The sequence below is a fragment of the Camponotus floridanus genome, unplaced genomic scaffold (genome assembly GCF_003227725.1).
Source record: "Camponotus floridanus strain SB8 unplaced genomic scaffold, Cflo_v7.5 scaffold4, whole genome shotgun sequence".
Lineage (NCBI taxonomy): Eukaryota > Metazoa > Arthropoda > Insecta > Hymenoptera > Formicidae > Camponotus > Camponotus floridanus.
The window spans coordinates 3,277,209-3,294,857 of record NW_020229547.1 but is presented as its reverse complement, the minus strand read 5'-3'; the positions used below and the strand labels follow the sequence as shown (position 1 = coordinate 3,294,857).

Here is a 17,649-nt window from a genome sequence, read left to right as displayed (position 1 = left end):
GTTTTAGATTCTTGCTTCTAATACATTTAATATGTATTTATGTATTAATATTCTTGTACTCTATTGTATATCTCTATTGTATATCTCTTGATTATATATATATTTCTTGGTTAAATTCCAAAGAAGTGCATGGTAAAAAGCTGTTCTACAAATTAATATTTATTTATTAAGCATACGAACTATTTAAAATTTTTAAGATTTAATTTAATCGCAGATTATAAAACTAACTATTCCGACGCGCGCATATAATTTAATTTATTAATATTATTAAAAACTTTATTAATATAATATAGCTAAATCATAAAATTTACAAACGTAGAAAAGTGTACAAATTCTATTTTTCGCTAATAAATAAATAAAATGATTTAATTTTTAGCTTGTTTAACACCGTACATATCTTTTAGTTGTGAATGTGTATGATTATATATTAAAATATTTTCTTATAAAAAATAATGTATTTCTAATTTCATTAAAAATTTCTTGAGATTACATCAGTCTAAATAAAAACAGACTTTTCATACGCAATAACGTAATAATAATACATATAGTGTAGCTAAAAAATATATTTTTAGATCCTTGAATCCTTAGATTTGTGTGTTATTTTGATCTGTATATTTGCGTGCATCCTTTCAAGCCCTTGGATCTTTGGCTCTTTGAAACTCTAATCTGATCAATGTTTAAATTCCTAAATTTCTTTCAATCCTATATCAATATATCAATATATTTTTCAATTCTCACATTTCTGGATATTTTTTATTTCTTATAATTAACGAATTTTGAATTTTTTTTGAATCTTTGGTAGGCTCTCTCAATTCTTCTGATGGGATTTTTAAAATTTCAAAGACTTCTATATTCTTCTTAAAATCTCTAATCGTTCTATTCATGATTCTTAATTACATTATAGATTATTATACTACTAATAAATTTTTTAATTATCACACATTGTATCGAATAATTGCACACTTGTATATATTTATTGATTCTAATATTCTTACAGTCTCAGATTTTAGAATACTCGATTGCAATTCTAATATTATTGGCTTCTTTTCAACAGAGCAGATCCATGAATTTTTTTTAACTCTCTTAACTCATTCCGGTTTTCGAATACTTAGATCTATGGATTCTCGGATTCTTAGATCGTGCAGAGATTTGTACAATAATCATACATACAGAATCATTTCGATGGGCGTTATACAAAGAGAATTTTATAATACATGCGTTCACGCATAATAACGATTATAAGAAACATCGTTACTTACTAAGTACAGAAGGATGGAAGAATTGGAAGCCACATCAAAAATCTCTTCCTATTTTAAGTAGAAACGATAATTCGAACGATCAGACCTCTCTCAGAGAGATATCGTTATTTCGCTAAAATGTTAGAAAAGTACACAGGATAGTTCAAAAATCTCGCTACAATATAATAGAAAGGTAAACAACTTTCTGATAAAATAACTAAAGAAAAAACAAATTTTTTCTATACAAGTAACTTTGTTTTTTCGGAGCATTTTTTTGTCAAAAGCAATTTCTAATATGCATACACAATCTTTTTCATTTTAATAAGTAAATCATTCTTCAATTTTTCTCGTAAATATATTGTATCCTTGAGTTTTATTTTTAGATATTGAAAATGCTACGCATAATTACTATCAGTTATATTTTAATACAATTTCTGAATATGTAATATCTTTTTGTCCAGAATTTCACATTTTCAGATTTATAGTTTATTTGTTCTTTGATATTTTCTTGTAACTTGAAATCCCGAATTCCAAAAATAAAGATTTATTAATATTTACATTTTCAAATTAAAAATTGAAAAGTTTGGTCTTTGCATATTCAAATTGTTATGTCGACAAGGAATTAGTCTCTTATCAATTGTACCATGATTTTCGATCTACCCTACATTCAGACAAGGAAGAAAAGATAAAACAGCAGACGCAGCCGAGTTTAATACGCATACACATACATACACAGATCAATACATACACACACATACAAGCTGATATTGATGATAATTAATACTAACTCACTGAATATATCGATAATAATGTCGTTACTTCAGTGCAAGAATAGAAAAAAATGTACAATTTTTATCTAAAATTAATTTCAGAAAAAATATTTCCTGTTTAAGTTGGCTGTGATTTTATAGCAACAGCAAAGCGTGCAGAGTAAAAAAATTTTTTTCTTTTCGCCTTTTCTTACATTAGAGTAACGACATTAGCGCGGATACTTATAATAATATAATAATAATAAAAATAATATTAACAAAAGTCAAAGCAAAAGAATAACAATCTGAATTGGGTACGACAGTACAATGCACTTTGTACATTTGTTATGCTCAATTTCAAGCAGCTGTGATCATTTACAAATTACGCGTTAGTAAATATATGCACATAGGGAGATATTACCGCCGCTTATTTATCGCCCTTCAAGGGCTACATCTAAATTATTCTAATTTGTTAATGACATCATCGTGCGATTCATTTCGAAATGGAGCAAGAAAATGTGTTAATGGTTCAATTTTTGTAAAATCTAATTTCCAAACATATATTTTTTCATGCATATAATATGCGCATTTCGCTCTTTAAAAAATAAGCGATTTAAAAAAAATGACTATAGAACTTAAAAATAAGAAAAAATGTTAAAATTAATTCTTGATTCTAAAGATTAAGAATTCAATTTTACAGCATAAATTCTTTTCTCTGTTCTCTCATCTCTCTGATATATTTTGCACACAATGACAATTGTATGTATCCAACAACTCTGATAATTATTAGCAATTAACAGATGTTTTCATGAGAAAAAAAGCATTATAAATAGAAAGATTGTAAATGTTTAAATTAAAAATTATGTGTGTGTGTGTGTGTGTGTGTGATATGTCGAAAATATATGAAAAATATATATGTGAAGAAGACAAACCAATGTGCAAATTGTGCAAATTATTCAATCAATTGCCATTTTCTTGCTCCAAGAAAACGAATGATCATATATGACGTAACCTCGTAGCTTGGAGGGAAAAAATGATATGCATTGGCCCAGTTCAGTTTATCAATATTGGCAACAATATGATGTGATCCATGATTATCCTTAATTAATTGATTTATACTCCTTTTCCAATAAAAGTCATTTAATTTATTATTTATGCGACTTTTGTGTAAAATTTCTCTGTAAATCAGTGAATATTTTTCGATAAACTTAATTAACAATCTCCAATTCCCACATCATAATTTTAAATTTTTCTCAAACTTTTTGGCAAACATCAGAAAAGAATTTTGCTGCTGGATAAAAAGTAAAATTAATATATATATATATATATATATATATATATATATATATATAATCCACATAAATACATATATAAACTTCTAATTAAAATATTTTATTTAAATAAATATTTCAGAAAGAGAGAAGAGTACAAGAATTGTGTTTATTTATTAACAAGACGATAAATAAAAATTAAAATATATATTTAAACAGGTATTATATAGAAAAAAATCTATAAGAAAAATGGTAATACATACCCGTGCAAAATTTCACATTGTTTTCATTTTCAATGTCACTGTTTTAAATGCTACATTACAGAGCGTCTTACAAAAGGTGTGTACCAGCAGCAGGAAATGAACCTAACATAACACCAAAATGCGACATTAATAAAATGCTTAATTTGCACTCTTAATTTTTTCGAATGCCGTGAGACTTGGTCATAGATGCTTTAGAGATATATGTTAGTAGTTCATTTGATTATAATAATTAAAAAATTTAATAGATATAATCTTATAATTGATTTTATTACGATATAAATTTCTGTGCTAGGTTTAAAAAATATCTTTTGTCTGATTGAAGCAATCTATGGCACTCTAGATAAATCAAAAGCAAAAGTTTGCACAACTGAATACGTGAAATTGTTCCTATTCCTCGGCAGTGTAAAGCGAGTAGTAGTTGTTATTAATCACATTTTATTTTATATATTATATATGTATACATATGTGTGTGTGTATATATATATATATATATATATATATATATATAGATATATATATATATAAAGTTGAGCTCTTCTTTAAAAATCTTAGATTACAATAATGTTCTTGAAAAATAACAAATTCCTCTTCCAAAAAAATTTTAGATTAAAAAAAATATGATTTACATTTAGTTAGCTTTCAAGTTTCCTTCTCAAATAATTAAAAAAAGCTTTGGAACATTACTGATTATTTTTTAAAAATAGATTTCTAGATTCTTTTAAACTTTAAAATATTGATATCCTAGGTTATTTAAAATTCTATCTTCCCGAATGCTTTCAAACGCTCATAGATATCTATAATTTCTTAAAACACTTATTTTTGTATCCCTATACTTTAAGATCCAAAATGTTTTGATATTAATTTTTAAAATATCTTGAAAACTTTTACAAAAAAATACTACTTTTAAAAATAATTAAAATGATAATTAAAGTGAAATTTTTCCATTTTACATTGACAAGTAAAATATACAAATTCCAAATTCTACCTGCTACTGTTACTCTCCTCTTTCAACGTTCTGTAAACATTGGGTCAGAAGCATTCGAAAACGTAGTCGAAGCGTTGATATCTTCTTTATATCAGATTATTCTTATAATCGGATCTAATTGAAGCTGGTGTCTTGATTTGAACAGAATAAACTAAAGAGCGACAGCAATATGGCCCATTAAATAACTCGGAGCAAGCTCTCTTCTTTCTTTTCTCTTCACATTCCCTCTTGTATCTTCCTATATATCCTTTTTTCTCAGTATACAATCACCATTGTTAATCCTAACCGTTGCTCTTTCTTCTCTTGCGACTTTTCTGTAAGCAATTTCTTCTATCGACGGAGATTCCATCCTTCGCTAGATTCTTTTTCTCGAGCACATACCATCCATGCAGACAGGACCGATATAGTTCGTCGTCTTTGATGCCTGGTGCAAAATGGAAGAACACTCGCGCTTCGAAGCTGACTCAGTCTTCGTTGCGTTTCTCGCTAGGAAGAAGGATATCAGCAGCTATGTGTCACTGTGTGTCGACTTGGATGACGCGTTTTTAAGGTATAGGACATTTGGCCCCGCTTAACGGAGCGATTCTCCTAAAGATCAACAAGGAGGGGCACTTCGAGGATCTTCGCCGCATAGCAAGTGACTCACATGGAGTAATCCCCTCAGGATTCTCCGGAAGGTGCATTGAGCGACAAGACTGGCCGTGTTGCCAGAATTTAGATGGGGCTAGGAAGCAGCCAGCGAGCCTAATCCCGGCGGATTCTGATTACTTTGTACCGCTTGCGCGGGCACCTGATTGTAAGGATGATTGCTGTTGCACAACACTGTATAGATATTTTCCACATTGCTGAGTTTCTCGAAGAAGGGGATTAAATCCAGTAATTCGGAATCCGTCATGTCATCAAACCAAGATGCCACTGGAACCTGTAAAAAATAAACGTTTTACTTTTAATTATTCACTTTTAATATGCTTTTATAGGAATGAAAAATCACACATTCTATGTATTAAAATAAATATATAATATATAATAATTCTCTTTTTGTTATATATGTTATCAAGCATATCTTACCGCATTATCCGGATGGAAAATGTAACTGGCAGGACTATTATCTACAATAATGATTTGTTGCAAATCACGACCTAATTTGTTCAAATCCTTAACATAATTGCCTCTATGAAACACACAGGATTCTCTAAATAATCTTGCTCTGAATACACCCCATCGATCTAATAGATCTGCCACTGGGTCTGCATACTGTAAAATACCATATAATAAAACAAAACATTAAACAATGAATAAAAATCCAAATTTTTTCTTTTTACTAATAAATTTGCTCCATTACAATTTTCTTATTGTGACAAATGGTATTAAAATTTTTGCATTTGCACAGTAATAATGACTTTATACAATAATAATTTCTAAAATTCATTTTTATGAGTTAATTTATCTGAAAAGATAATTGTCTTATGTAAGATATCTTATGTAATAATATAAATAAGTAACATACTTAACATAACATAATGTTTCAAATTTATTATACTATTTTCCGTTGGCTAACAAATTGGAAAAATAAAGAATTTTCACAAATTAACCTTCACATAAATAAATAATAAAACATTAAATAATTTAACAATAAATAATAAAACATTAAATAATTTTTCAATAATTATATAAGAATACTTTTAATTATATTGAAATATAATCCAACATAATAGTCTAGTTAAAACTTGTTTCTTTTATATTCATTAAATGCTTAAAAATTTTTAGTTCCTCTTGTTTTTCTTTTAACATACCTTAGCCAAGCTTGCAGTGAACAATACGCATTCGTACAATTCACCCATTCTCTGCAAAAACTCGTCCACATAAGGCCTCTTTAAGACGTACACTTGGTGTACTGTTCCATCAATCTCTACAGGAACAACAAAGTCCGCATTGTTGATTGGTTTGAAAGAACTATGCACCAGGGTCTCGTCCAAATCAATTACCATGCACTTCTTGTGCATGTCTTGATGCCTAATCGGCGGCAGGAGGAATCTCGGAGATCCGGTGCCTGGTGGTGGCGAACCACGGCCATCTCCCTGTAAAGAACTCGACTTGGAGCTCTTTGAACTGCCACCACGACCCCTTCCGAAGCAGCAGAGTAGAGAGCGCAGGAGTCCGCGCCCCCTTGGCTTCTTGCTGCTCGATGGACTATTGCTGGCTGCTTCATTTTCCCGAGGTAATTGAGCTACATTGCATAAAAAGAAGTAAATGTTAAAAAAGCTTGTTAGCGCAAACATATATACATACATGTTTTTGTTTAATCAAATTTTTATCAACAGTTACAGTAATCCTAAATCCGATATATATACTTGTATTTGATATAAATTTTAAGTTATCTTAGGATTCAATTATTGACAACAATAATGTTAAACTAAGAAGCTTTCAGTTTACAATCAGGAGGGGACATTTGTATCTTACATATCATAGAAGTGGCACATTACTGTTATTAACCTTTTATAGTGAATTTTTTGTTTTTCTCTTTACAAATTGCCCTTAGAAGATTCACTCAAAGCATGAAAGGTTAAAGGGCATGACATAGTGTAAGGAAATAAAGAAATTCGTGACATTGTTTATGGGGAGCAAGATGACAAGGGGTTGAAAAACACGATAGCGAAGAGACGAGGAGCATCAGGGGATTAGGGAGTAGCAGACGGAGACGGGCAAGGATGTTGCTTTCGCAGAGAGGAGAGAGTAAATGGAACGAGAAGAGGAGAAGAGAGGAGAAGAGAAGAGAGGAGAGATGATGAAGATTAGGCCGAGATTCAGGAGAGTGAGAGAAACGGCGGGGGATCTCGCCGTAACAGGTGCAAGGCGAGCGAAACCCCGGCATCTGGCGGTAAGTTTCGCGAGCGACGAGGACGAGGATGACGGTTTGTACGGGACTGATACGCACCTTTCTCGCTGTTGAACGCGCCTAGCTCGTCATCCCGCGACACTTGGGTGATAATGGACGATGCGTCCATTTAAACATTAGTCGGTGGTCCCTGCGTGCACGATCGCGAATTCCGTTAACGCGCGCGCGCGCGCGCCAGTCGACGGACGGACGGACGAGCGTGCGAGCGAGCGAGCGAGTGAACGGGCCAGCGCGCGCGAGAGACGCAGGGTGTGCGAGGGAGAGAGAGAGCGCGCGCGCGCGCGCGACAGAGAGACGCGATTGGCACGCGCGCGTGAGAAGGAGAGGGAGAGAGAGCGCGACGCACACAAGCTAACCTCACTCTCTCGCTCGCGTCACTCCCCCCCACCACCGCCACCGCCGCCGCGTCGCCGTCGTTCCCCTCCCGCGCGAATGGAGACGCATAGGCGCAGGAATGACACACGCGCACACCACTGTACTATGCGTGTACTATGTGACACACGCACACTGGAGCAACCGCGGGCGCTTGAATCGGAGCAACGAAGCTCTCGCTGATCGAATGTCGTTGATGACGAATGCCGCGAGCCACTTCGGGCGTCTTGCTTCTCCCGGGACACGTGCGCACTACGCCATTCCTCGTAGCTCCGGGGACGACGCGCGCCTTTCCCTTTTCACGCGCCACACCTATCGGCTCATTGCTATTCGTTCCACGACATGACGGCGCCTCGCCTCGGCACGCTTCGGTTTCGCTTCGTGGAACGAGGGCGTCGATTTCGACGACGTACTCTCCGGGGCTCGCGCTTTCGGACACACGACCTACGTCCAGTCTACGCACGTCCAGACTGCGACGTAGAAAACTTGGCCATGTTGTCGAGGCGGCGCCTGGCCTGGCCTTGAGCCACGAATGAAAGTCTACTTTTCGAGACTGATCGACGTGTACAGCTTCCTCATCCTTGTGGCTGCGAGGATGCCTCGATACGGAGGATCTTTACGCGTGTCGCGTCGCGCGCGCACATGCTTGTCGCTGAAATGACAATCGGCCACGATCCGCGACCTTGTGTGCGTAATGTGTAACTTCAAATGTATATACGGTGAAAAGGAAAAAAGGGAAATATATTAATATTCGATATGTGTATGTACACATTAACCGCGACTTGTCGATGCAATTGGACAATCTTTGTACTGCGCCTTAAGCTCGTATCAGAATACGTGCATTGAAGATTAAAACTTGACCAATCGGGACAGGGAAGTTTTAGTCGCTTTCCTTTTGACTAAATTCCAATTCTCAATACGTAATCTGATCTGACGAGTTTTATCGGATCCTGTATTAGAATGGAGATTGCGTCGGATTTGCATCGGAATGAAAAATAATTTTTATTTCGATTTGTCAAATTTCATGCGTAATCTCAATCTTCGATGTGTACGAGCCATAAGACCTTCAATATCAAATTACGATTAAAATGACGTATCAAAAGTCTAGTTTCCATCAAATGTATCAATTTGGTTACGGAACGAATATAATAGTCGGTTTCCATCGGAAGTAAAGAGTGAATTAAATTAATTTTTATTTCCTTTTAATTCAATTTTTCTTTTAGAATTACAAATTTTTTGTATTTTACATTGACATATATTTTAAATTTTATATTGATATATATTGATATAATCTTTTATAATGTTACAAAATTTTAACGTTATTAACAAATTTAATTTAATACTCTATTATCATTATTATAAAGTTTATTATAAAGTTATTGTAAGTTTAACAATTTTAATGGAAGAGTTGAAATTAGTATCATTCATTCTTATTGTTTCTATCGATTAAATTTGCTCCTGAACTGCTATTTCTACGAAGAAAACAAATTGAAGTAAAAATTTTTATTGATTTTAATCTTATTTCATTCCAAATTGAAACCAAACGAATCAAACGTTCGATGAAAACTAGAGCAAAAATCGAGATTTGACTAATCGGAACAAATTGTTTCTCTTGTTCCAGTTAATCAAATCCTATATATTTTTGACATTTATTCATATTATATAACATGCGAAACATGGATTTACTTTTTAATTTAATAAATTCGATCACTTATTCAACATCTGATACATGGCTCTTCTATGTAACCCTTGTATAAAAAGTGATTCTAAAATCAACAGATATCTCTATTCCTTATGCATATATATTAAGAATCTCTGAGTTTTTCTTTGATCTATCATTAATGTCAACAAATTTACATGTGCTTATTTTTAAAAAAACATTTTGATGGCAATAAATAAATTTATTAATTCATAAAAACAAATATGTTATCTATATTCAATTATCTATATAATTGAATCTAATCACCTTTGCAATTTTACTGTCCTTAAACATGGTTGACCATACCTTCTTTCAGCTTCATTGAGAAAAGCATTCTCCATTTGTCTTACAATCTCATTGAAAAAGAGATTTGAAAAATGAGAATAAATGGCAGATTTAAATTCAAAAGACAAGGAAAAATCAATCACACATGTTTCAGAATTGTTTTTCAGTCCAGGACTGAAAAGCCACAGCGTATTCAAGTGATCGAACAATCTGCCCTCTCTACATTCTGCTTTAACTATTCTTGGATACACCATAGTCACCTTTGAACTGTAACTCTCATTTATAGGTGGGAATCCTATTACTAGATTGGCTTTCAGGAAGTCTTCAGTTTTTAAAGTAATTTCAGATTTCTTGCAGAAAGGTATAAAATTCTTGTAATTTCCTACATCAGCAACCACATAATACATCTTCTCCATTGAAAACCTAAATAATAAATACTGCATTAAATTAATGATATTTTTAATAACACAGTCTACAACAAGATTCAACAATTTTCAATGATATTAATAAAGAAATATGTTGAAATCTCAAACAAATACTTTACAACAAGTGATACAATAAGTGATAAAAGAAATGATTTAATGTAATCTAGATATCTATTTAATGTCTTCTAGAAAATAATATAAAAAAAGTAAATGGTAATAAAAAATAAGAATAAAATATATTATAAAAGTATAATAGTTTATAATGGTTTATAATAGTTTTTTTATTACCCTACTAATTTGCGACCTTCGTATTCTTTGGTTTTGTAACTCGCACGTGTTCTGTACATTCGCCACAAGCTCCGCTCAAAAGAATCATACTTCCATGGCAATGCCAATTGTTGTAGAAAAACTGCATGAAACTGCCTAAAGTTTTTTTATATACAACTAAATGTAGAATAGTAAATTGTTTCACACGTAGAATGATAATTATTTAATTTAATGAACATCGTCTGAAAACAAGCATTGTTTTCGACAGGGGAATTCAATTCAATTCAATTGTCATACACAATGTCAAAGTAAAATTTTCGACTGAAATACATTACCTGCGCATGTCGAGTACATAAAATACTCAAACTCAATTTCGTTGCGATATTTGCAGCTTTGCATTTAGAGTTGACATATCGAAATTATAACCTCGAAAAGTACACACTTCAATGTCTCAATCTTGTTCAACTAGAAGTGTTTCCAATAATAATCACCTTCATTTTTCTAACTTATGTAACAAACTTAACATCATAAGTGCGTTCAAAATAGTGAAATTTAAATTACTGATATAAATATATATATATATATATATATATATATATATATATATATATATATGGGAAGGGAGGGGGTAAATACATTGGAGTGCGATCGAATTCGGCTCCTTTCGTATAGGTTCGGTTCAGCTCGGTAGATATATATATATGTGTGTGTGTGTGTATATTGCAAATTTATTACAAATCTACCTGTCATCGCCGATAAGCTGCGTCTATGTACTTTTTATATCTATGGTCGCAATTTTATATTTTTATCGCTAGAGTTTTTGCTTGTGTTATAGAGGTATGTATACATAGAATTAATTGATCTAACCCCCTTTATTGCATCTATTCGTCGAACGAGAGAGTCATGAATCTTGTCACTTAGTGTCAGGTTATGTTTGATCATGTCGTGAGAAAGATCGGTATCCCGTATACGCATAAATCAACGTAAATTAATAAATTACACTCTTAATGTTACAAGGGTGGAAACAACGAGGTTCCACCGTCGTTCGAGGTGTCAACCGACTAGGAACGTATACGTCAAGAGGTACGAGATCACGCGTGGATTGTACGCAGGTATTGTGTTATTATACTTTTTATAATAATTGAATTCGTATATTATAAAATACTGTACTGTACTGTATATTATAAAAAAATTTATGCATCCGTTATGAATAGATATTTCATGCAAATCTTAGATTATTTACATATGTTTCAGGTAATTTTTTATTTAAAAAAATAGAGTTACGATGCCTTAAAATTAAGCTGTATTCCCTTAATCTTATAATTATTTTAATTTAATTTAATTTTGAAATTTTTTTCTTAATAAAAATAACAAGAAAGATAATTATTTTCGCACACTTTTCCAGTTTATATCTTTGTATTTAAGCTTGACATATTACAATTTTGCATTATTATATAAGATCAATTGAAAAACATGATTCTTTTTTTTTTAAACTTAATTCGCTTGAATTGTCATAATCATTAATTACTCAAATTTATTATCTTATTAATTTTTTTTTTAGAGTCATTATTTAGAAACTGACTTGAAATTTAAAATTTAAATTAAATGAGTAAAAAATTTCAATTAAATTATGTTAAGAAATAATTAATATTTATAACATAATATTGATATTTAATTTAAAAAATTAATTACAGGAAAAGAAGAGTGATAAAATTCTAATGTCAATTATCAAAGATATAAAAAGAAGATGGAGCTAATAGGGACTTTATTGAAATTATGGCTAATGAATGTTCTAATAATAAACTGCAGCAGTGCAGTGGTACCTTTTAAAGATAATTATCAAACTCTGATAGGTGGTCAAGGCTTATATAATGCCAGCGATGATGTAGTGATTCTCAATGCCACAAATTTCAAAACAAATATTTATGGCAGCACCAAAAGTTGGCTAGTTGAGTTTTACAACAGCTGGTGTGGCTTTTGTTATAGATTCGCGCCAACTTGGAAAGCTTTGGCGAGTGATATTCTTTGTAAGTTTTTTATTGCAAATTAAGTAAGCAGTTAAGAAAAAAATAATGAACTTTTTTTTAATGGAATTATATGTTATAAAATATATTATAATAATGTAAGAAATATTTATAAGGTTTTCGAAAATATTAAATAAAATATGATTAAAAGAGTGGCAATTATTTCAGCTTGGAACGATATCGTCGTAGTTGCGGCGATAGATTGCGCCGACGATGACAACAATCCAATCTGTCGCGAATACGAAATCATGCATTATCCAATGTTGAAGTATTTCTCTGTGAATGCGCATCCACCATCTTTAGGTTTAGTGATAGAAAAGGGGAGCAGCATTGATTCTGTGAGGCATAATTTGATTAGTAGACTCGAGATAGAACAACAGGAAGGACGAGGAATCACGTGGCCTAACATCACACCATACAGGTATGATATAAGTTTTCCACAGCCATTTCTTAGACTTCTTATTGCAACTACATTGCAAAAAGAATATATGTAAAAGTATAAAATAATTTGTTATAGAAATGTCGAAATAACGGATGTATGGAGGACAACGTCCAATAACGTGAAGTATTTCTTTTTTATTTTTGAAAAAACGGATTTCCACTTAGGCACAGAAGTCATTCTTGATCTTCACAGAATCAGCAGCTTGCAAATACGCAGGGTGACTTCTGATAATGAATTGTTATGCGTGGTGAACAAGGTTACCAAATTTCCAACTTTGATAGTCTTTGGGCGCAATGAGTCACAGAAGGTCGTTAATGTGAAAGTATCGTCGAGACAAGGAGTTCGACGAGCTATTAAGGATTATGTAATCGCGAAAGGAATTAATATCGATGAGACAATAGGCACGACAGTGTCCCACGATATGGCGCAGAATGTTGAGACTGCGCATCAAACAACAATTGGAACGATTATCAAGTCTCGCGAGGAACAGGAAGGGGAAGAACATTCATCGAAAAAAACTGATGATTATTTATACCAACTAGATCTGGAGAACGCATTGCATTATTCGATGAATAACGAAATATCCCTAACGAAGTCGATAAACGGCGAGAAAATGGAAGCCTTACGAAAATATCTCGCAGTGTTGACGGCATATTTTCCTCTACGACGCGGTAACACGTATCTAGAGGTGATACGCGACGTCGTCAAAAGCAGAAGCACCATGACCGGTGAAGAATTCAGTCAGCTGGCGAAGACGACGGAAGAAGTGATGTCGCCGGTGTACTCGGGAGCACCTCATCAATGGATAGGATGTAAGGGTAGCACAAATTCATATCGGGGATATCCCTGCGGACTGTGGACCATGTTTCACATGTTAACCGTGAACTTCGCGTTAGAACCAAACAAGGTTCCTCGGGCAGATTTCTCACAAGATCCTACGGCGGTACTGCGAGCAATGCATGGCTATATCGGGACGTTTTTCGGATGTGCTGACTGTGCTGCACATTTCGTGGAGATGGCTGGCAAGAATAAAATATTCGACGCGCATAGCAGAGACGAGGCTGTACTCTGGTTATGGCGGGCGCATAACCAGGTGAACGCTCGATTGTCGGGTGACGCTACGGAGGATCCCGAGCACAAAAAAATACAGTACCCTGCGATCGAGCATTGCCCGGCATGCAGATATGTTAACGGCAGTTGGAATGAGGAAGAAGTTCTACAATATCTGAAAACAAAGTACAGCTATAGTAGCATCAAATACGACGGGATTAGCGGCTACAACAGCAATGTCGGCATGATCAACATCGGCAATGGCTCAAGAGTTAGATTGGAGAGACTCGCCAAAGAGAAACGCCCCACCGCTTTCGGCTGGGACTTAAATGTATTTGACATTAGCATCTGTGTAGTGCTGTATGTTACTTCAACAGCGATACTAGTACTAGTATGCATTAAGTTTGCTGTTAAAAGAACTAAGAAAAAGAGTCACATCAGTCTGTTGCCCAAAGTGTGATCCTCTCTTCATATTTTGCGCTATGCATAATCGTCATCGTGCAACATTCCTGGACTAGTGTAAGCGTCATTTATACTATTTCTAATTTAAAAAAAAGATAAGTCACAAATTTTCAAATTATATATCCTTCAATTATAACAATCATTTCTTAATAAGATATAAAGTTAAGAAAAGTCACTATAGTGAAAATAATAACATTGAAAATAATAACAAAATAATATTTTTCAAACAAAAATTAAAATAATGCTCCTCATATTAACAAAATTTTTTTATCAGTTTTGAATAAAAGTTAAATTGCCAAATATGTAATTGCAAGATCGATATCCTTAATTATCCTGAACTTAGTGACTTTTCATAATCTTGTCTCGTCCAAAGAATGTTTAAGTTTACCTTGCAACAGAATGTAAGAAAATATGCCTCATAATACATACAGCCAACGAAATAAGAATAAATTATACATACATTATCTCTTAAATAGAACATGATTATATTTAATATTACTATATTTTTCCTCGTTTCATGTGTGATACATGTTAAAATTAATTATCATAACATGAATCAGATTTATTCATTTTCCAAAAATTTCCATATATTTTTCTGATAACTTTTTGATTATGAAAATAAGATAATAATATAAAAGTGGGAGAGAATAAACTAATTGTTGGTGTTAAAGTTATAATGCTGTCAGTTGATTCATAAAATGTCATAAGATGTCATAAAATAAAATGGGGACTATATAGAATAATACTTTCATGAAACGAGAAACAGAATACTCTTGTCATGCTTTGTTTAGCATACATTAATATAATATATTTATTAATATATAATATATTAATTGTCATAAAATTTTATATCAGAGATTACAACAAAATAAAACGTAAACGATTTTTTTTACTTAATGCATAATGAATGTGTCGCGGCTGATTCTCTCGAAATTATATCTCATTACATATTAGAACATATTATACCCTAAACAGTATAAAAACAATACAATTAATTAATTATCAAGGGCGTTTTCCAGCTAGCGACACAGAGGACACAGTGTATCACTTCATCCTTGTTGGTTGCCGAATGTAAACAATGATGAAATGATTCACTGTTACATTGTGTCACTAGCTGGAAAACGCCCCAATATACAATAAAAGAAGACAAATAAAACAAAATTATTTCTCCATTTCATAGGTTGTATCTTCCAGAAACGTTGTCTACGACTTCCTTTTATATTTTTGATACAGTTATTTATATATATTTATATAAAAAATTTTATACTGTTTAGGTCTTATACTGTTTACCGTTAGATGTTCAAGCAAAGAGAATCAATAACTATATTAATGTGTAATTAAATAAATGTTCAAAATATTGGATTATATAAAGATTAATCTTCGACTAATTTATTGTAATTGTGTTTGAAATCAAAGGGATTGCGTAAAGAAAATGTGGTTGTGATTCAATATGTCTGTGAAATCTGGATAAAAGTTTATCTTTGATGGATAATATTTCATTTTGTAAATATAGGCTGCCAGGAAAAATTACTTCTCTACTGATCATATATAAGTTATCTTTCTTATGTAGATTTTTATAATAAAATATAATGTACAATATATATTCCTATTGTGTTTAAACACAGAAATAATCAATATATTTCATAAAATCTAATGTACACTCAAATATATATTCTTTCTGTGTTTAAACACAATAATGATCTTCATGAACATCTTTGTGAATGGTTGGAGTTTCCTCTTTCATTGAATAATAAATTTAGATAACAATTAAGGAAATCAGAAGAAACTGCAAAGTTTTTTATATTCTTCTAATTTTAAGATAAGAAATACAATTAATTTATATATAATTACAGATAATATGTACATAGTGTTTCAGATGTAGCGTGAAAGAATTGTGTATTATCTGTGTATGCAATTTAATAAAATAATACTGTCCATTACAGATATGAATCTCATTTACAACAGTTATGAAGAATAGTTAAATATGTATAATATACAGTTAAAAATATAGAAAGGTAACCAACAATCTTGATTTTTGTTTTAAAAACGTGATCCATTCAAATGTCAAATTAATTTTTGTCATCCGAGTCATTGAAATATCTTTAACATTTTTAATAAATGCTCATATATTGACACATTTCATGCAAACACAATTTTAGAAGAATTGTATAGCACTCGATGAAAGCGATTCAATCTTTCTTTGAACACAAGTAATGCCACGAGATCCCATCGTGAGGTAACTGTGATTTAATATAAGGAAGCAACCATGCCAGATACCATCGTTCTCCAAACACCTCCCTAACGTTGTCCTTCCAACCCATATCATATGTAAAGTCTTTCTTATTGCTCTCATTACCCACGACGCCTCTGAGAATCAAATTAAAGTGATAAATGCACAACACTGCGGTATACAAGGTACCCACTGCTGACACGACGTACAGCAACAGGTAGAACTGATCGATGGAGCTGTCAAAGCCGAAGAAGAAGATCGCTACGGGAAAGACCATCTTAATGACAGACATCGGGAACTCGAAGGACGTTCTGGTCCAGATGAAGAAACTGCCGTAGGAGAAGGCGTACGCCGCGCCGAGGAACAAGTACCACAGAAACATGACGAAGTATCTGTGATTGTGATGGCCCACGCAGCACCCAGTGAACACGCAGTGGTGATCCCGCTTGAGGATGCAGGTGTCGCAGGTATTGCAGTGCCAGGATCGAGGCGGCGACAGGCACTCGCAGGTGGCGCACAGCCTCCACCCGTCCGCAACTGTCGCCGTGCTTACAGGCACTATGCGCCTCTTGGTGCTGGTGTCGCACAGCACCGTATACGTGAAGTTACCTACGATGTTAAACATGATGAAATTACCGAGGACAAAGTGAAGGGTGTACGGCAGAATGTCGTCCTTGTACAACGCCGGTAACACTATCCACAGTCCGAACCAGTACATGAGAGGCACTATCACCAATACAAAGATCATTGACAGTAGATCGCCGATAGTACGTGGCCATATCTTTTTTCGGATTATCATTTCGTTGTGCATTCGTTTAATTTGTAAGATTAATCTGGAGAGTACGTAACGTGATATCTTTACGCCATTTTGAAAACCTCACATCTGTGCAGTGTGAGTGTTGAATAACATTTTTCTCCGCGCGTGCGCAGCATAAATAATAATAGTGATGTTTATTATCAATCTTTTCATATTAATTCTTTTTTTGTAAAC

The 17,649-nt window shown here is 33.0% G+C and overlaps 4 protein-coding genes across 5 annotated transcripts; 1 reads left to right on the top strand and 3 right to left on the bottom strand.

Annotated features, from left to right (window-relative positions):
- Window positions 1–4,447: 4,447 nt before the first annotated feature.
- LOC105250263 (carboxy-terminal domain RNA polymerase II polypeptide A small phosphatase 1) lies at window positions 4,448–8,936 on the bottom strand. Its single transcript, XM_025411506.1, has 4 exons — window positions 7,442–8,936; window positions 6,300–6,733; window positions 5,575–5,760; window positions 4,448–5,428 (listed from the first exon to the last, which is right to left on the bottom strand). Exons 1-4 carry the CDS (start codon window positions 7,509–7,511, stop codon window positions 5,231–5,233), a joined length of 888 nt encoding a protein of 295 aa, XP_025267291.1. The 5' UTR covers window positions 7,512–8,936; the 3' UTR covers window positions 4,448–5,230.
- Window positions 8,937–9,161: 225 nt separating this feature from the next.
- Window positions 9,162–11,001, bottom strand: LOC105250262 (coenzyme Q-binding protein COQ10, mitochondrial). Of its 2 annotated transcripts, none has more exons than XM_025411531.1 (3): window positions 10,786–11,001; window positions 10,472–10,692; window positions 9,162–10,181 (listed from the first exon to the last, which is right to left on the bottom strand). In XM_025411531.1, exons 2-3 carry the CDS (start codon window positions 10,528–10,530, stop codon window positions 9,737–9,739), a joined length of 504 nt encoding a protein of 167 aa, XP_025267316.1. In that variant the 5' UTR covers window positions 10,531–10,692; window positions 10,786–11,001; the 3' UTR covers window positions 9,162–9,736. The 2 variants fall into 2 exon arrangements, with proteins under 2 accessions (XP_025267316.1, XP_011254562.1); XM_011256260.3 differs by having other exon boundaries at window positions 10,472–10,606.
- A 131-nt stretch (window positions 11,002–11,132) lies between these two features.
- Window positions 11,133–14,914, top strand: LOC105250261 (sulfhydryl oxidase 2). The gene is made up of 5 exons (XM_011256258.3): window positions 11,133–11,287; window positions 11,468–11,562; window positions 12,145–12,477; window positions 12,643–12,895; window positions 12,992–14,914. Exons 3-5 carry the CDS (start codon window positions 12,198–12,200, stop codon window positions 14,424–14,426), a joined length of 1,968 nt encoding a protein of 655 aa, XP_011254560.2. The 5' UTR covers window positions 11,133–11,287; window positions 11,468–11,562; window positions 12,145–12,197; the 3' UTR covers window positions 14,427–14,914.
- Window positions 14,915–15,836: 922 nt separating this feature from the next.
- On the bottom strand, window positions 15,837–17,540 carry LOC105250260 (probable palmitoyltransferase ZDHHC24). The gene has a single exon (XM_011256257.3). It carries the CDS (start codon window positions 17,467–17,469, stop codon window positions 16,618–16,620), a length of 852 nt encoding a protein of 283 aa, XP_011254559.1. The 5' UTR covers window positions 17,470–17,540; the 3' UTR covers window positions 15,837–16,617.
- Window positions 17,541–17,649: the final 109 nt, after the last annotated feature.